The sequence below is a fragment of the Centruroides vittatus genome, unplaced genomic scaffold (genome assembly GCF_030686945.1).
Source record: "Centruroides vittatus isolate TY-2023 unplaced genomic scaffold, ASM3068694v2 contig_891, whole genome shotgun sequence".
NCBI lineage: Eukaryota > Metazoa > Arthropoda > Arachnida > Scorpiones > Buthidae > Centruroides > Centruroides vittatus.
This window is the reverse complement of record NW_027122582.1, coordinates 230,301-251,879: the sequence shown is the minus strand read 5'-3', so window position 1 is coordinate 251,879 and position 21,579 is coordinate 230,301. Positions and strand designations below refer to the sequence as shown.

The 21,579-nt window shown below is 31.7% G+C and overlaps 1 protein-coding gene across 1 annotated transcript in view; it reads left to right on the top strand.

Annotated features, from left to right (window-relative positions):
* Positions 1–602: 602 nt before the first annotated feature.
* The window catches only part of LOC136983907 (GTP-binding nuclear protein Ran), a 29,964-nt gene continuing 8,987 nt past the window's right edge, over positions 603–21,579 (top strand). Inside the window, exons 1-2 of the mRNA XM_067280797.1 lie at positions 603–737; positions 18,672–18,728. Of these exons, the coding sequence (XP_067136898.1) occupies positions 18,672–18,728 (57 nt within the window). The 5' untranslated portion in view covers positions 603–737. The remainder of the gene's footprint in view (positions 738–18,671; positions 18,729–21,579) is intronic.

The window sequence follows — 21,579 nt, the reverse complement described above, 5'->3', positions numbered from 1 at the left end:
TGTTTTAAACCCTTACATAAGATAACATTTTTTCTTTTTTTAAAACTCTTTCTGCCCTGTGGGCACTAAGAAGGCCTCTTTTAGAAGGCCCATTATGGGTTCGGGTAGGCCCACAATGGGGCGACCAGGTGATGAGGGACTACCCCCGAAAAATTCCTGGGAATTATATGACCCGTTCGGATTCGATTCCGGGTCCCCAGAGCGGTAGGCTGTTACCTTGAGCGATAGGCTGTCACCTTAACCGCTAGACCATCCGACCGTCTAAAAGATAACATTGGTAGTTATATAAATCAAATATAATGTATATAGAAGGGTTAGAAGTTCGAAAGAATCTAATATTTTTAATGTTTGCTGTTATTTTTTGTCCGAGCCACGCCGTAACAAACTGTATTACCCTCTTCTCAATTCCAAAGTTTACCGCCAAGGCAGAGACTCTTGAATGAACACAGCGATTTGGTTATATAAATAATATCAGTTCTTATTAGAATATTTATTTTTATAGCTATAATTTTACTTTACAAGACAAAAGTAAGTCAGATTATTTTAGCTATTTTAGACGCACTCCAGCCAAAAAAAAAAAAAAAAAAAAAAAAAAAAAAAATTAAAGTTGGCAACGTTAATTTCCGTTACGGCTGCAAAAGACGCAATTTTTTTTCCTCGTAATATTAAATTTAAACGCTAGGGTTCGCACGGTCTATTGGCGCCATTAACTGAATCGGAAAGAAAGAACAGCAAAGGTAATGTTATAAATCCGTTTAAATCCGTAAAACTTTTTCGTAAATTATTCTTATATTAAACAATTATTAATCCTTAATAAGTATATAAACAGAATTGTTAATTATTTCTAACATTTTCTCCTAAAAAGAAGGTTTTTATGTACATTTTTTTGTTAAATTCGGTTCAAATTTGAATGGTGATTCATTTTCGAGTGATTTTTAAATTTTTGATTAAATATGTTTAGAATTACATTTTCAAATACTAATTTTTTAAGATATAAGTTTGTTTAATTTAATAAATAATTGAAATTAAGCAAACGAGTGACAAAATAGTTATAATCTAATTGTTTAAAGCAAGATTAATACAAATTTCGGTACGTGGTAATTAGTTCGAGGTTATTATTTGAATATAAAGAGGTAAATCCTGGTTTAATACGTAAAGGAATAAATCTTGAATATTTCCCAGAATGTCTTTATCGTTGAACACGTGATAAACTCCCACGTGGAAGACTTTGAGTTTGAATTATTAGAAAATTTTAAATAACATTTGTAAAAGTAGAACATAAACAAGAATTAATGAGATAATCTAACGGTTTACCTTTTGAATAAACTGAAAATTGTTTGAAGTTTAATGGTTTAAATGAAGGATAATTTAAGATGTCAGTCAGATCAATTAATAAAATCTAGATCATTGGCCTACCTTTTTATAAAATTCAGAATGAACTGTATCGGCTTCACAAATATTTAAAATTTAATTTTGCAAGCTGCTGTAGTAAGCGGTTATCTTCATATTTGTATTTTTTAAATATGGATTTTACGTAATTATTTTGTAAATTATTTCTCAATAAAAAAATTGTTAGTGAATGAAACTTAAATATAACTTATAGAGACTGAAATGTTAATTGATGTATCTATATCTACAGATGGGATGACGTATAATTGAAAGTTGATATCGGCACCATTATGTTATGGCATGATAACACCGATGCCATCATTTATTTTTGTTACATCATTGAATTCTTTTGTAATGATTAGTCTGCGATAAGTATGTTGCCAAGAGATAATGAAATTGCATTATGGTGTGAGTTCATTCACAACTATAAATTCTAATGTAAAACATCGATTTGTTCAATCATTTTCTTTTTATGTTGAATTATGTTTCAAATTACTTTGAAATAATTTATACTGTCAGTTTTTGTGTATTGCTTTTTTAGTGTTGTACTTGTTTGTTCTGATTTTCTACAGAAAAATTCTGAAAGAGAGATGTGATTTTAGGAACTAACTATTTATTATGTAGAAAAAATTGTCATTAATTGTAGATAACTATTTTGTTGAAGTTAGATTAGTCAATATTTATTGTTCAGAACAAAAATTAAATGAATGGAAACAAGGAATAGAATAATAATGTGCGTGATTGGTGAAAATAAAAAAACCTTTTTAAGAAATTTTTATTGAAATGTTTTGTACTGTATTTATTTATTTAAATAATCATATACTGCTGGATTTTCATTCTGGATATAATATAATATGCAAATTAATTATAAAGGTATCTGGACTAGAAGTAGGCAGTTAAGCGACTATATTTATTTCTAATTATTAAATTGAATACAAAATTATGGCTTGATTTTTAAAAATTTTTAAATTATGATGATTGAGATAATGAGGGAAAATTTACATCCTAAATATAAATACAAATTAGTGTGTTGCATAGTATATTGTGTTAATTTCACAGGTCAACTATCCAATGACCCCAACAGTCCAGAGTGAGTAACACCATTGCTTTCTCATAAATCTCAAGAAAAGATAAAAATAGAATGCTATAATTGCTATAGAAGATGAAATCCAGATAATTGTTTCAAAAATGTTTTAAAAAAAACAAATGATACCTGAATCATCATATCACTTGCGAAATAATGCAGCTGAAACCCCACTCTATATTAATATCATATTAGAAGAAAATATAAAATTAGATAAAATGCTAGTGTCATTCAAACAATAGTGAATCTAGGGAAAAAACTGTTTAATGCTGGAACAGAATATTACAACTATTATTTATCAAGATCAATCTCTTATCATTTTACAGTGGATTACTAAAGAAGAAAGTAAAAATTTTGTCTCTGCAAAAATTGTTTTGCACTGTCACTTGTGTGTTGAAACGACGAAAAATGAAGATAAATTTTTTGTATATTCATGATATTTTTTAAAAATAAGGAAGTGTTTACCAAACTGGATTCAACTGGAATAATTACAGGTAAATTTCAACTGAAGAAATGTCAGTTTATGCTGATCTTGTGAATCTAAAATGGGGCTAAGTTAATAAAGAACTATGCTTCTGATTTGGAATCGGTGAATCTACAGTTGAGGATATTTCAAGACTGACTTAATTGTACTGTTGTACCATTTAATTGTATATATTGTATTAATAAATACAATTAAATGGCCACAAAGGAATACAGTTGAAAAAACTTGCCAGATATTTTCAAAGACCCAATGTTTAAATTAAACCTTTCCAAACTTTGTTTTAAAAACTTTTGTGTAGGTAGGTGTGTGTGTAGTTTGCATAAGATAAATCCAAATGTTTCGAAATAAATGTGATCTAATTTTATCTGTTTAAAACATTATTTCTGATATGGATCTGGAAATTCCAAATCTTTATATTAGTTTCAATAACCTACAAATTAAAATAATTTCTAGGCATCATTCACTTGTGTCGTTTAATTTTAACTAACCAGCAACACAAAATGAGTTCAAGCAAGTCTTTCTTATAGAGCATTTTTTATCCAAGAATATGGTATACTTACTTAAGCTGCATTGGTATCTCAGGAAACAGTTCAATTGTTGAAAGATTTTTTAATAACTTTTTGGAGTTTGAGAAAACGAGATTGACTTGAAATACCAGCTGTAATGATAGTTATTTAATTATGGTGTTAATTAAACCTGTGAAGAATTTTCAAATATATTAAGTCAGAATGACAAAAATTTATGAAGAGAATTCATTCAAAAGAAAAATGTCAGCTAAATTATTAGCTAACAATTACCGTATTTACTCACATATAAGATGATCTCACATACAGGACAAAGTGACTTTAAAGATCAAAATAAAGAAAATTAGATTTATTAATACAATTATAATTTTATTTCATTTAATCAAAAATCAAAATCAAATAATATCAAATGCATGGAAATGCATACATTGTCCTGCAAAAATTACTGGCATTTTAAACTTTAAGGAAAAATCTTGTAAAATTGACAACATAATTTGTTGTCAATTTTACAAGATGTAAAGCTGGCCGAAAAAATTTGTACTTAATGATTAAATTGCTAGAAACAAAGTGAAAGGTTTTTTTGTGTTACTTATTGTAAAGCTGGACATTTGGGAACCTTTTTTTTTTCCAATTCTTAACAGTCGAATTTACTCTCCAATGATTACATTTATGAGTTTCTCAGAATTCTGATTTCTGAATAATGTGTTTTCACATGGGATTGGATTAAAACTTATATCGGGCTCCTTTATGATTTTTGGAATTCAATTCAAAAGCTTTGCGTTTCCTATTGCTATTCATCTTTACTCCTAACAATATACAGGAATGATTCAAACGACCCAGATAAAATACTTTGCATTTTTTTTTTTTTTTTTTTTTTACCAGAGTTTAAAAACAAAATACTGTACACAGTTCACAAAAATTATTGCAAAAATGCAAAGAATCTTTCACTTGTGCATGTAGGATGACCTAGGTTTTTGTAGCAGTGAAAAATGAATAAAAACCTCATTTTATATGTGAGGAGTAAATACATTTTATTTTTTGTCACACTGAAGATGTTTTTACTTCTTGAATACTGGCTACTTTAATGTAAAATTTATGCCATGTTTTCATATTTTGTGAAAAAATTGTTGACGAGACGATAGTCTTGTCTATAAAATCGTACTGCCCGTTTATATAACCAGATCATAGGTATGAAGGAGTACATGTCAAGAGTTGATATTTGGCACAGAGTATTAGGTGCTCAAATGATTTGCTAATAAATAAAATCCAGACTTGTACCGTCTTTTTCCGAAAATAAGACACTGTCTTACTTTCTTTTTTGGTCCAAAATACGCGCTAGGGTTTATTTTCGGGGGAGGGCAAAAATAAAAGTATATTTATATATTTTTATTTAATATTTATTTTACACAGAATACAGAAATTTAAATTTATTCAATTACAGTCATGTCATCTTCTTCTGGAACATCGTCATAAATAAAATTCTGAATTATATTCTGATTTTCTTTCAAATCCATTTCCTGTTGAATCATTGGTCCGAATCTCATGTCTTGCGATATAGCTATCGTTAAATGAATACTTTTTGTCTAAGTAGCCTGTTCGTAGTGCATTGGAAACATCACTATCAGTTATTTTGTCCCATGAATTTTTTACCCAATTCACAACTTCTTGTAAGCCTGGTTTTACAAAATTACCTCGATGATTTCTCACCATTCTGTTTTCAATATATTCATTGATTTCCATCCGCAAATGATCCTTGAATGGCTTGTTTATAGCAATGTCAAGTGTTTGGAGGTAACCAGTCATTCCTGCCGGAATCATTATTTGATCAATCTTCCTCTCAGCAAGAAAGTTTTTCATGTCTTTAGCGCGGTGAGTACTGGCTGAATTCCAAACTAGTAAACCTCTATTCTGACCCCTCAACAGTGGTGGCAGCATAAAATCAACCCACTTTCTTATAACTGCTTGGGTGCACCAGGCTTTTTCACTTTCAATGACACAAATTCCTGAAACACGTTGAATCTGGTCTTTTTTACCTTTAGTGATTAAAAATGGCGATACTTTCTTGCCATCTAGACGAATCGCCAAAATACAGGTAACACGTGCACTATCGTAACCGGTAGAAGGAACGTAAATTGACGAAGAAGCCTTGTGGTGAACTGTCGTTTGAGCTTCTTGGCCTAGGAATACCGCGGTCTCATCCATAGCAATCATGTTGGAGAGTTGGTATTTCGAAAAATCGATGCCATCAACAAAAAGCTTAAATGCAAGTGCACGCTTAACAACTTCATTGTCTTCCAGCTTAAACAATGTTGTTGATCTCCTTAGAGACAGTTCATATCGTTTAAGGAAGTTGTCCAACCAGTGTGACGATGCTTTAAATTCTTCTGTGGATATATCAAATTCAATTGCTGTTTCAAGGGCAAATTTTTGAATATCAGTCCTGCGCACAACCAAAGCCATTGCTTTCCTGCCTGCAATTCATTCCCAGATGCAATCTTCCAACTCAGAAAATAATGGCTGCCGACCTGATCCAACTCTGCGTTTTTTCTCATTTCCTTGGTCCACCAGTTGACACAGGTAATCGTAGTCTGCACGCCATTTACGAACCATATGGAGATCCAGCATCTTCTCTTTACAGAATGCTACAAGATTTACACCCCTGGAGTCTTCCACGATTCCCTTTTTGTACTCGACTGAATAGCTCTTTCGTTTTGTACTCATTTTAACTGGGGTTAAAAATTATTCACTTTATTTTTAAATAAAATTACGTATGAGGAAATAATCAGACTTACAAGACTGAAATGAATGAACGTTGTATACCTGCACTGTCGCTCAATGTAGACTGCTGCCTTATGTTGTATTTTTAACCCGGGATGGTCGCATGAACCCATTCTGCCACCGCACCCCCTATTTCATGATCGACTGAATCGTTAATGGGAGTCATGACCCATTCTGACCCGCACCCCCTATTTCATGATTGACTGAATCGTTAATAATTAAGTTTTACCGATGTGACTTACAGTAGCTTCCTAAATTTATTGTTATCAGAACGTATCGCTGTTACTCAGTTTCTCAGAACGCTTTAAGAGATAATTGCTCTTTGGGGTCATGGTGACCCGCAGCGACCTCTATAGATTGTTGACCTTTGCGACCTCACCTGGGTTAAGATAAATTCCAAGAATTAATTTGAAACGAACTGTAGAGGTAAACAATTACTTTCTCGGAATATTTTGTTTCAAACATTTCTCTGAAATACGAGTATTAGGAAAGCTAAACATATTATTACTTATACTTAATAAATCAACAGCATTTTTTAACAAATTCTTTTTGTCACATTATTTTAACTAGGGCTTATTTTCGAGGGATGTCTTATTTTACAAAAAGTTCCGAAAATCACGATAGGGCTTATTTTCGGAAAAAAACGGTAGGTAGTTGGGGGACCGAGAACTGAGTCAAAATAAAATACAAAATGGCGACTCTCTTCTACAAACAGGCAAAATAGGCACCTCACCCCACTGAAGTCAGGTGGGGAGAGTACCACTCGCAGTTATTCTAGGAAGTGAACTCCGATCTTAGGACTGAATACATAGTATTTTTCTTTGTTAAATAAAATTTATAATCTAATTTTGTAAATTTGGGAGTGCTTCAAATATAACGTTAAAACGGTTTTATGTCATTACAAGTGGGTTTTTTTAACATTATCTAGTATAGTAAAATCGTGGGACCGGTAAAAATTTGACGTGTAGGGCAGAGGGTGCCACCGCGTGACCTTTGCCCTCTGACTTCACTTTGCTCCTAAACTCCAACGAGGAGAGAGATCTTTTTACTTCATTTAGTTAACCTTTCAATTCGACAGCCGTGCTGATCTTGGATTTATATTATATTGCGACACTATTGTAAATATCGCATAGCTGATACAAATTGAGTAAATTACCAGTTTCTCAGTTAATTTTTACCAGCAGAACAAAAGACGCAGAACTTGTGGTTGAGGTCAACAGACAAGATAGGATGCAATCCAGTATTGTTTGTGCAAAATAAAAAAAAATAACTTCGGACGATACAATTGCCACGATTATTTTATCAGCGATATCAAAGATTGGAGAATGAGAACGAGATCCGCCTTGAGCATCAAAGTGATTGCACTTAGTAGTGAGTCTCAGTCTTTTACGGTTTTGCCATTTTACTTGTTTAACATTTAAATTGAGTTTTAGATCAGTAAAACTAGAACTTTATAATTTTGTATAGTTGATCCATTCCAGACCCAGGGGTGCTAGCTGCCAGAGGTACAGGTGAACTTTTGGTGAAGCTTGATAATTGAGTTTTTGAGTGAATTGGAAAGCCGTAAGAAGTTGAAATATGTCAGATTTAAAGAATTGGATGTTTGTTAATCGGTTATCTTGGGTCTTAATTACGTGTTTGTTAGTAATTGCCAAAATTGAGTCAAATCCAGGTCCATTGCCTCGATCTCCTCAACGGATGAGCCAAGAAGATATGCAAAGAAGGGGGCAAGGCAGACCTCGCAAGAATAATCTCAAAGAAAAAGAAAGGCAAGTGAGTGATACAAGTGAAGATTATTATCAATCTGTCATCCAAAATTTAACCTGATCATTTACGGCAGTTGTGGATGTATTTGCTTGTGTTATTGGGTTTCATTGATGTATATTTGTGTTATTAATTAGATGAAATTTTTAACAAAAGTAGTCCTGTGACCTCGAGAACTATGAAAATTTATGATTATTTCAAAGCATCAAGAGATACTGAGTGACAGGTACAGGAAGTGCCACAGTATAATTTAAAATTGATATATGAGCTAATACAAGATAAATTCCTGCAGCTTCACATTGAACTACAAGAAATTAAAACAGTGGTCAATTCTTTGAATGAGGAAAATAAAGGGAGAGTTGACAAAATTGTCTTAAAAGGTAGAAGAAACATCCAAGAATAACTCCCAATTAAAAGATCTGTTGGAATATGAAATAGACAAACTAGTTAACTAGAGAAATAATAAAAACATAATAATTATAAATGTTTAATTCAACTGATTATGAAAAGGAAATTAATTATTTCATTAAAAAGGACTTGCAAATAACTAATAGTTTATATAGAAAGTTTGGTCAGACTATCCAACAGTGAAACCAAACCTATAGTGAAAATATTACATTTCTTATATGATAGAAATTTGATAATCAAGGAATTCTGGAAAAAGAAAGGTGAATTCAATAATAAAGAGAAGGAAAAAATAATACTTATTTCAGATTTATGTATGAGATCTAGAATGAGGAGGAAAAAACTACTAGTAATAGCAAAACAAGAAAAACTTAAGGGAAATAGAATTATTATAAGAGATGATTATTTTATAAAAGACAACATAAAATATACATATGACGTTAATCTAGACAAAGTAGTTCAATTAAATTGTTTGAGAAAGAACTGACTGATATTATAGAGCTAATTATATTTAGATTGAAGAAACAATAGTTATTCTAAAAGTTAAATTCATGGAAATAGACAGTCTGTTTCCAGTTTTTCCTATGCTTATTCTTGTCGATACTCCTTAAAAAGTATTCTTTAACTTAGGAAATTGTAAGAAATATCAATTACTCTACCAAGGTTATTGTACCAAGTAGATAGGATTTAAAAGTATTTGGATCAATTATACATTTCAAGAGACTGAGGATGGCTATAACCTAACAAAGTCTGTGATGTATTCTAATCCCAGAATACTTATATAGTAACGGATATATTCTTATGATTTGTTTTGTATAGGGAGAGACTAATGTTGCTGAATAGATACAACCTCCGTGCGATGAACAAGATCAACAATTGGAAATATTAAGAAATTTTATAATGACAAAATTGTAATTATTTATAATTTATATAATTTGCAACAAAGTTTTTTGTAGTTGCGTTACACGATTTGCAATTTTATTTATTTAAGTACACAATATTGTAAATGTATGATAGTGTTAAACAAAATGGATAAGATGTCAAAATATTGTAATTAATATATCATATAACAAAAACAATTACGTTTGTTATCAACTGAAACTCCCTTTGTAACAGGTATGCCCTATTACAAATAAACTTTACTTACATTCCAGACCCCAAACGAAATCCCCCCCCTTTTTAAGTATTTCATGCATAAAAATGCATATAAAGGCAATATAATATAGTATCTATATATATATATATATATATACATACATACATACATACATATACACACACACACACATACTATTTATATTCAAGAAAAGTGATATTTGCTCACATCTAGTTATAATTTCTCTTGTTGATCTTGTTGCTGTTGCAAGATCTGTTTAGAGTTTTACTTTGCTCTGCAGATAGTTTGTAAAATATTAGGTATTTATTCTTCAGAAACTCACAAGATGTGATTTGTAAATCATATGTAATAATAGGAGATATCAAATATAAAATTTCAAAAATTTAATTAAGTGTAAAAATAAGCAAATTTGAATTGTAGACTCTTGTCATTAACAAAACATCTGTAAAATTTGAGTAATTTTTTGAATATAACATATTGAAAATTAAGAAATGTTTAGTTTTTTGTTTTGTTAATAATGGTTTTGTTTGATGTACTTAAGAACTTTTTTGATGTAATTATCTAATCTAAGACCTGAACAAATGAAAAATAAAGGTTATCAAGCTTGAAAGCTACTTGATCAAGATTAAAAGTGCCATCAGTAATAAGTTAGAAAATGCAATTGTCAAGATATTTTTTAAACCTATAATTATTCCCACAATTTTCCTGAACTAATGTAATTATACTACATTATGTATATATATTGTAGATTTTGTGTTCTTATTGAAATTAAAAGATTAACTCTAGTGAGTTTTTTGCATAGAATACAGTGGAGTCTCATATGATGCGGAGGAAATGTTACACATTATAGGAAATCACGTTATCGAAGACTGTATTATCACGATTTATGCAAGTTTAAACTTAGGCCTTAAAAGTTGAGGGAAAAAAACGTACTTCTGAATAACAAAATTCAAATTTTTCATACATGTTGTATGGGAGTTTACTGTACAATTTAGATTCTGGTCAGTGAGTATTGGAACAAGAGCAAAACATTTTTAAGAAAAAGGAACAAGAGAGAATGTAACCTGCATTAGCGCATTATGAAGACTCCTACTATGACTACTATGCTTACGCTATATTATCAGGGTTTGAGATTAGTAGTTGGCTGATTGTCAGGGAACTCGAAATTATGTTTTGACTAGTGAATTTATCTCCAAAGTTGTCCAGTAGGCAATCTCATTTGTTTTTTTTGATTTTTTTCTACCTCCTCATACTTTATCTATTTTATTCTATTAAATAGTAATAAGTACTTTTTAGTAATAATAAAAGAAAAAATTCAAATGAACTTTTGGTTGTTCTGCCAAACACCATCAGGACGAGAAATTTAATTTGGCTACCATGGAAGGTGAGAGCTTGAAATATTGTAAAATATTGACCAGTGATTCTTAAAATGTGTTTTTTTTTTTTTTTTTAAGAAAGCATTTGTAATAATAGAAGATACCAAAATAACAGTTTTGCTTTAATGATTAATGGGTGCTAACACTTACTTAATGAATTAAAGAATTCATTTAATCAACTGTTTGTGTTTTATTTTACTTATGTGTAATATTTAATAATTATTATTATTCAATTAATCATTAGTTTTGTTATCTAATTAAAATATTTTAGCACACGATCCTTGATGTCATGTTTAATATTGTAACTAATTATAGTTTTCTGTATATATTTTATCACAGAATTCTTTTCATAGTTTTAAAATACAATTTTACTTTGTTAAAACTTCATTTGTGTAATTTTGAACACGCAATAAGAATTTGTTAAGTGGTAAGATTTTTGTATTATCTGCAGTATGGATAATTGGTTTCATTATAGGACACCAGAAGACTATAGTTGCCTGCTGGACAACTAGCAAAATTATAATAATTTCTAACCCTAATTTATGATGTGCAGTTTAGGGTTTCTCCAACTGGATCCTGGCCATTTTTTAACATGGGAAATTCTTCTAATCCTGGGAAATCTTGCAAATTTCTTAAAAATTCACTTTTTTCTTTTGTGTTAAGATTGAGGAAATTTTGCAAATAGAAAGTATAATTAACCCATAAACTGTCAGAATACATAATGTGAATGTATGTCTCTTTAATCCGAATGAATCAATCCGGTAGACTTCCTCACAGCTTATTATGTTAGGTTCTTCTTTATTGGAAATTACAAATGCATTTCGGGCTTATGTAGCATTTAAGCCCCTCCTCAGTGTAATGCGACGTTGTCAAATACATTTGTATTTATTAATTTTAAGCCTGCTTATTTGTTTTTTAAATTTTTGCTTATTATGGCATGTCACAGAATGTCAATAATCAATATGTAGCCTATTTGTGACAGGACTTTGAAAATTCTTCGTCAGAACCTGTAATATCTGGAACAATTCTGCTTATGCTATCTTAATTTTTAACCATGCCCAGTAACTTCAATAACTGCATTATGTCAGGTTGTGCAAATTGGGCAAGGATACAAATGAGTATGAAGTATGCAAGTATGAAGGTTTTCTTCATAAACCTGATTATTAAAGACAAACGAACTGCTGTATTATGGGATATAAGCTCGATACCTCTATTAAAGCAGCCAAGGTAGACAAATCAACAATACTAGAGAGCAAAAGAAGTACTATGATCTCGAAAACAAACTAGAAATCTGCCAGCTACAGGTGAAAAAAACACATCATCTGTCTTCTCTTAAATGCATTAAAGATTATTTCACCCACATCAATTGAATCAGAAAGAGCATTCTCAGTAGCAGGACTTTTCATTACTAAAATTAGAACTAGATTGAGTGATTGGAGTATCAACCATCTTTGCTTTTTAATTAAAATCTTAGTACAAAATATTATTGTAAATTTTTATAATATGTTCTATTTAAAAAATGAAAATTATCTTCTAAGTTAGAAGTTTGATCTAAGTTTATTTTTTTCTTTAAATTTTCAATTTAATTCAAAGGCATTTTTGTTGTAAGCAGTTTCCAACAAACTAGTAAATTTTTTCTATTTGTGAAAATTTCTATGTAATTCAAAAGGTAAGTTTTAATATATATCTTACACAGCATTATTAATGTAATTTTGGAGGTTGCAGGATGTATTAAATTACTTTAAAAATGAAAAATAATTATAAAATAATTCTTAAAATCAAATATAATCTTAAAAATAATTAATTAGATCCCAGGAAACAGTTCACCTTTCTCCCAGAATCCCGGGACAAGCAAAAAACTGGGAAAGAAACCCTAGTGCAGTTTATTATAGCACATTTTCACACTATCTCTAGTACTTAACCTATTTTTGCACAAAAGGGAATGTTTAGAATTTAGATATTGCTGTGTGAGTTGTCTTTCATGTTAGTGAATGGTCTACTCTACATTTTGCTAATACGGGTCTGTGTTTGGATCGTTTGCGATTTCAATATCAAAGATGCCCAGTTCTGATCAGAAAAAAAGCAATACTAGAAACAGAAGGGAACAAAGACAAGAAATGTCCACAAACTGTATTGAAGAATGGAAAATGTGAAAAAACTTGGGTGCAAGTTCTGCAAGAATCAGAAAATGCCACCATGTACAAGAAATGCTTGGGAATGTTTGAGGAAGTGCTTAGACAATCTTAGGTGATCAAAAATCAAGAATTTGTCAGTGGTGAACTCATTCTCACCTTCCATGTTCAGCTAATTTTAATTCAGATTGCACAGTCTGCTGTAATATCAAGTACTTTAATTAATGAGGTTTATGTTTAAGCCCATTGTATACTGCTTGAATTATGCTACTGCTGATCAACATTGATTCTTGATCAGACAAATGAGTGAGTATATGATGTAAGCATGCCTATTAATGGGAACAAAACTTGAAATTGTGTAAATTTTTCAATATATCCCAGAAGAGCATGAAGACTGATCACTGGGGCTTGCATACATAATGATTTATTGCCCACTAAAACAATAGTTTTGCATAGCATGCTATTTAAATCTCTACCTATTCATATATATCTAATTGGGAATACAATAAATAATAATGGAATAAGTAATACAGTAGAACCTTGCTTAACGAGTATTTTGCATAACGAGTGATGAGGAGAGGGGAAGTCCCGAATTGTGTGCATGCGGCATGCTCCATCAGTCTGTGTTTAGCACTCATTCTGCTAGCATCTTAGTGTCACTTGTGATCACACACTTTTCCAAACTTGTGTTCACACATATTAAGTATAAACATCAACAATTATACCCCGTTATATAATAAGCACGCCAAACAATGTGTCAAATTCTTGGGTCATTAAATTTAATGACAGATTCCAAGTTAAATTTTAGAAATGTCTGAATTAAAAATTAACTATTTATAATTATTAAATTTAATACGAGATTGAAACACAACTGCCTACCTCTAGTCAAATTAATTAATTTCTAATATTTAATTATAGCCTTTACATAACCCAAGAATTTGGCATATTGTTTGGAGTGTTTATCAAACATATTAGCTGTGATTTTTTTCCCTTTGTTTCTGCAAATTGAATTCTCATTCCAGGATGGTTCATTCCACACTAGAAGAAAAGATGATGATGGTTCATGCTCCTTAACAGTGTATATTGTACAATTTTTTTTTTAAATAAATGTTATATATAAAACATTTGAGCATTTTTTTGGAGTGGAACACATTATCGTATTTTACATTAATTTCTATGGGAAAAATTGTTTCGCTTAACGAGTGTTTCGCATTACGAGTAAGACTGGAACAAATTATGCTTGTTAAGCAAGGTTACACTGTAATTTTATTTAAACAACTAGCCAAAAAACTGTTTTTTTATTCTTGATATGCATCTTTCAGTTATGCATCTTTATATCAACAACTTACATTAAAAAGGGAGATTCTATTGCTATATAGGATCTGTTTGGAGGTTTTAAATTGTAAGACTTTAATGATTTTATCCACTTTTGGCAATAATCTATTCAATTTATTCCACAATGACTTAATTTTTAAAATAATGTGTGAAAATAAATAGAAATTATTTCAAATTTTTGATGATTACAGAAATTCTATTTTTAGTAATTCAGTTCAATAATAATAATAATAATAATAAATAATAATAATAGCAGCAGCTCTCCTGTGGTCACCACCTGGTCGTGGTGGGAGAGCCCAGTAATTTTACTGATCCATAGGGCAATGCAGGCTGGAGCACAAGCTCCTGGTAGGGACACCCATGCCAGTAAGGTCTATGGGGAGAAATGAAGCTAAGAGTGACCACACACCCACATTCTGTGGAGATATATATCATGGTAGTAACCAGATCTAAATGTGATACCGGCTCGGACGTCGCCCGGGTTAACAAGGTCCGCGTTCGTGGGTTAGGCAGAGGCTCACGTTCGAAAAATAGGCCACAGTCTCCCTTGTTTATCGGTGGCGAAAGCAGCACCGGCCCAAGCATGGCTACTGCAATGCCCTCAACAGGTGTGAGGAATCAACCCAGCCTTGGTGTTTCTGTGGCAATGCATCCACAGACCACAAAGGCTGGAAAACCACGCCAACGGATGAAATGGACGAGTTTATCATCCGTAATTATTACATTATCACAAAACTCGAAACAAACATGACAGCATACAGACAACAACTACACCATAAATTCACACAACAATATTCTCACCTCACTGTTACCGAACAAAGGGTTGTTGATCAAAAAAGAACAATTATACACAACAACCTTATCTCAACACAAACAACAGGTTGCTGATCAAATACATCAACAGACAGAAACATCTAACATTAATGAAGATCATGTAACCTGTCAGGATAATCCAGCAACAAGCATTGATAATAACACACATACAACAATTACCACTAATGATACTACAGACACTTCCTCATCCATCACTGATAACATAGACTTGGATTTAGTTAATACGCTCTCACTTATATTTCAGGAAACACTCACTAAATATACAGGTACAGATCCCACACAACGACCACAAATACCAAAAATCAACACGTCAAAGGAAGTAGGAAAAACACTAAATTATGTAAACACTCACTTACTACCACACTACATTCATTCAATTTCTACACTCGCAGACATTCATACATTAGTTTATGCTGGGGCAGTCACAGTAGTGACAGATCATGGACTGAAAGTACAATCACAGACAAATACACAGAAAACACAATTCTATCACAAGCCTGCCTGGCAGAGAAGAATAGAAACACAAATAAATGACATTAGACAGCAATTAGGCAGGCTAACACAATACACTAAAAACAACATAACACCCAAATTAAGGAAACAGCTCAAAAACATTTTCAAGAAAATAAAAACACACACAAAACATGAACGTCACAACACACACATTACAGAATACATTGATACACTAAAACAAAAACTTGCTGCCAAAGCACGTAGACTCAAACGATACAAAACATGTACACTACGAAAACAACAAAATAAATTATTTACAAACAATGAAAAACTCTTTTACAGACAAATTAATAACAAAGCAAACACTGATACACAGCACAGTGGCACACCAACAGAAGAAGAACTCACAACATATTGGTCTTCTCTTTGGTCCAGTGCTGTCACGCATAATGCTGATGCAGGCTGGATCGAGGAGGAGAACAGAAACTTGCACAACATACCAACTATGCCCTGTGTTGAAATAAACATACATGATTTCCAATACACTGTTAACAGAACACACAACTGGAAGACACCTGGTGTAGACAACATTCACAATTTCTGGTACAAAAAGTTTACATCACTGCACCAGGAACTAGCTAAACATCTAACACACATCATCATCAATCCACAAGACATGCCAAATTTTCTTACTCAGGGCATCACCTACATGAAACCTAAAAACAACAATACCACAGACCCCACACAATACAGACCAATTACATGTCTTCCAACACTACAAATTATTGACATCCTGTATTGCAAACAAAATATACAAACATGATGAAGAACACGACATTCTAACAGAACAACAAAAAGGTTGTCGTAGAAACCACAGGGGATGCAAAGAACAGTTACTCATAGATTCAGTCATTCTACGGCAAGCACACAGACAACACAGAAACATACACATGGCATATATAGACTACAGAAAAGCATTCGACAGTGTTCCACACAGTTGGCTGCTACATATCCTACACATGTACAAAATACATCCATCACTCATTGCATTCTTTCAAAACACTATGCAGCACTGGAGAGCAACACTACATCTCAGGGTTAGTAACACTTCCATACAAACAAACCAAATTTTTATTAGGCGAGGAATTTTTCAAGGAGATTCCTTGAGTCCTCTCTGGTTCTGCTTAGCCCTGAACCCATTATCCAACATGTTAAACAACACGCAATATGGTTACAATATCAGACACAAAAAAACAACACAGTTTACACTGTCACATCTCATGTACATGGATGACATAAAACTTTATGCATCCACACAAAAACAACTTCATCAACTCTTACAAATCACACATTCATACACCAAGGACATACAAATGGAATTTGGCCTAGATAAATGCAAAACAGTTTACATAGAAAAAGGAATCCTGAAGAAAGAAGATTTTGCACTTGGAAATGGAGACATTATTGAATCCATGGAAGAGGGCGAGTTCTACAAGTATTTAGGATTCCAACAGGCCAAACTAACAGAACATACACAAATAAAGCAAAGATTAATTAAAGAATACCAAAGTAGGTTAAATGCTATTCTCAGAACACAGTTAAATGCAAAACACACAGTTAAAGCAATAAACACATATGTCATCCCAGTACTCACATATTCTTTTGGAGTTATACATTGGACTCACACTGATCTTGAGCAACTCCAAAGGAAAACAAGAACAACACTTACTAAGCATAAACAACATCATCCTAAATCTGCCACAGAAAGATTAACCCTTCCACGTAAAGATGGCGGACGTGGCCTGATTGACATAGTTAACCTTCACTACAAACAAATACAGTCACTGCGAGAGTTTTTCTACAAAAAACAAGAAACATCACAATTACATAAAGCAGTAACTCTAGCAGACTCAAATAACACACCATTAAACTTACACTCACATCATATGGACACAACACAACATATAAAAAGCATAGACACCATTAAGCAATCGTGGGCTCGAAAGGCACTCCATGGCAGGCATCCTTACGATCTGGCCCAGGATTTTGTTGACAAAACTGCGTCAAACAGCTGGTTAGCTCAGGGATGCCTCTTTGGGGAGACGGAAGGATTCATGATTGCCATACAGGATCAGGTCATAAATACTAAAAACTACAGAAAACACATACTCAAAGATGCAACACTCACAAATGACACATGCAGAAAATGTCACATCATGCCAGAAACTATACAACACATCACCTCTGGTTGCAAGCTCTTGGCACAGACAGATTATTTACACAGACATAACCAAGTAGCAAATATAATACACCAAGAGCTTGCAAAGAAGCACAAATTAGTAGACATCCACGAACCATACTACAAATACATTCCACAGACAGTATTGGAAAACAACACGCACAAAATGTACTACGACAGAGCCATAATCACAGAAAAAACAATTTACCACAACAAACCAGACATCACACTCATTGACAAACACAATAAAATCACATACATTATAGACATATCCATTCCAAACACTCACAATATACAAAACGCATGCACTGAAAAAATTAGCAAGTACACAGAACTCGCCCAGGAAATAAGGCATCTGTGGAGGATGGATAGGGTGCTTATTGTACCTGTTGTTCTCTCCGCTACAGGTGTCATATCACACACACTACACAAAAGCCTGGGCACATTAGAATTGAATAGAAACACATATATCACTCTACAGAAGGCCACTATATTGAATACATGTCATATTGTGAGAAAATTCCTGAATACAGACACACACACTGATACACTTCTTTAATTTCTGTCTTGGTTACTATGCCTTGACTTTGGTCCGGCATAGTACTTAGCCACCGGTGTTAACTGAGTATATCTAACTTAACCCAACATAATAATAGAGCAAATAAGATTTCATATTGAGATTTCAATTGGAATTTTCTTTAGTCTTGCATTGAAAGATTAATGAATAAAATTAATAAAACTGGATTTTCTTTTACAGATGCAGCAACAAGCTAATCCTTCAGTTGAAAGTAGTGATGGAGTTCCCACTTTCAAGGTAAACGCTCAAAAATCGTACTTGAAATTGTTTTTTACAGTGCAATATGTTTATTAATTAATTAAAATAAATATTTTTATCTTCTTAAAAAATCTTAAATAAAATCTCCTTAAATAAATCTTAAATTACAACTATTAATTTATTTTTTTAGAATTTATAAAGAAAAAAGGTTGCATTTTGTTCAACTACAATGGTTTAAAATTCTTTTTACAGTAAAATTTTTGAAAGCTGGCATGGCACAGGACTGTAAACTTTGATTTAACCCTTTCCATGCGGTTATACGCCTTTAGGCGTATGTCACATGACTTGTTGTTAATTCGTGATGCGGCATACGCCTTTCGGCGTAATTAATCAAAAAATTCGATTATTTTGCGTTATATTCGATTTTCCAGCGATCTTAGCTTTGATTTGCTATTCTGTAGGTCGATTGACTTTGTTTAAGCCAATAAACGTTTTGTTACCACCCCTGGGCCATAAATATTTTGGTAAATACATCCCCTACTATTCTACAGTAAATCTTCGCAGTTAACTACACAGTTGGCTGAAAACAATCAAAGGGAAACTCCTACAGTTTTATTAAGTCTCTTCTGTCTTTGTTGACGTTACTTTAACTAATCACAGACTTATGAAACGAAAAAATTGCCGCGAAAAGCCCCCAACCTTCAAAGTAAAATGCAAACAATCACTGTAAATTCGCTTTTTAAATCGATTTTTAATTCTAATTAACTAATTTAATGCACTTAGACATTAAATTAGCTAATTCGACAATATTTAGGCGAGTAAATATGTTTTTAAAACTATCTTCACCATAACAATCGACTACTCTCCCAGCTAAGTAATTAGAGACATAGTGTGAATAATGGCAATAACTTCTCCCTCGCTCTAGGTAGAAAGCTGTGGTTTGTTTTGTTTAATAGAGGATAGATGTTTCTATCTAACAGATGTACAAAGTTCAGCGATTCTCTGTAAATTAATTTTTTTTTCTTTTGTTCGTAAGCTTCAAATTTTAATATTATTTTAAATTTCTATTAAACTAAAAATTAAACAATTGTAAACTGTAATATGTCCTTAATCAAACGCAAAAAACAGATTAAACATAACGCGATTTTAAAGCGAAATATCGTGATTTAAAAATCATCCAAAAACTGCAAAAAATGCGCCACATGACGAATTCCACTCAATTATTTGCTGTAGATTGCCCGCATGGAAAGGGTTAAGTAGATTTTCCATCTTAGGCAGGTTGGAATAAAGAAATAGTCACTGTTTCAAAATATGAACATAATTTTACAGTTTCATTCTAGATGTTGTTTTTGCTATGTTTATTAAAATGGTTGTAATGAAAGGAAAAGGACAAAGAAAATATACATTCATGTATATGTTCTTATTTGAAAAAAAAGAGATGTATATCAACATCTAAAAGTTTACATTTTAGATACCATCTTTGGATGTTTGTGGTTGAATTCTAGCTCAATATTCTTGAGCTCTCTCTGCATTTGTCTTCTTTATAATTAAAGTTGATGTGGTTAACCTTTTTGGTGATAAGTTTTTTAAATCATATGAATAGGTGAAGAATGTAGAGCAATTTTCTCACTGTTTTAAAGTTGAAATGGACCTGGAGTCCAGGAACAAGTGTGTAAAATATAGCATAAATACAGACATACAGAAAAATATTTTTCTGAAAGTTCCTGTCCAGCTTAAACACAGAATTTGAGTAGTGCAAGTTTATTTTTATACATGCTGAAAGTTTTCTATTGAAATATAGCTAATAGAAGAATTTTCTAATAACATTTACTATTTATAAGGTTTTATCTCAGTTCAGAGAATGGAAGAGATTATTAGCTGGCACATGTAGGCACTTTGTTGTTCAATATTTAGCTCTTGTCATTATATTGTGGCTCATGTATTGGTATATCATTAGACTTAATTTGTGTAATGCCTTCAAGACAACGTAAAAATAATAATTTATTGATTGATAAGCCAAGCTTTTTTTCCAGGGGAATTAATTAAATAAATACATTGTTCTTTTGAATGTGCAATTAGAACACTAAATTTGTCTTAATATGTTAAAATAACAAATTACAACCAAAATTGGTAAAAATTTTGATATTAAAATATAAACATTTTTTGTTGTATGGACTGTTTAATGATAAGCATAATTTTGCTTATAAACATTTTTGTTTTAAAGGTGACAAATTTATACAAAACTTAGGACTTGAACAAATGAATAACAATTTTGTCCCATAAAATGATCATAGCAACATTCTGAATATCTTAAAAGTAAAATGTGTTACATAATATATTATTCAAACCTAGTTGAATATTTAATTTTAAAGTTTACATTAGCCAGTATGTAATGCTAAACTGAAAAAAATCTTGTATCATACGTAAGTTTCCTTTTAGTTAAAATTATATTATTTTTTACATTCCGCATATGTATAACAACCTGTAGAATATCCGATAGTTTCTTCTTTAGTACAAACAGATTTCTGAAGGAAAAGATGAACAAAAATCCTGTTCTCACCAGCTACATTTCTTTCATCATGCTTATTGATATCTTTAACATTTTGTAAATCTGAACATGATCATCTTTTGAAAAATAAGCGTTCTATTTAAAACAAAAAAAAATACATTTGTTTAACCAACTTTAACTTGATAGGAAGTTGCCTTGATTCCATCCAAATATACAATCCAGAAGTTGATGTATTCAATTTGAAGATGGATCTGTAATACCATAAGATTTTCAATTGGTTTATCAAAATTACCATGTATGCTCCATAATTGGTAGAGATATACTAATACACTCATACCAAGTTTATTCAGGTCTGATACTATGTTCTCACTGAGTTAAGCT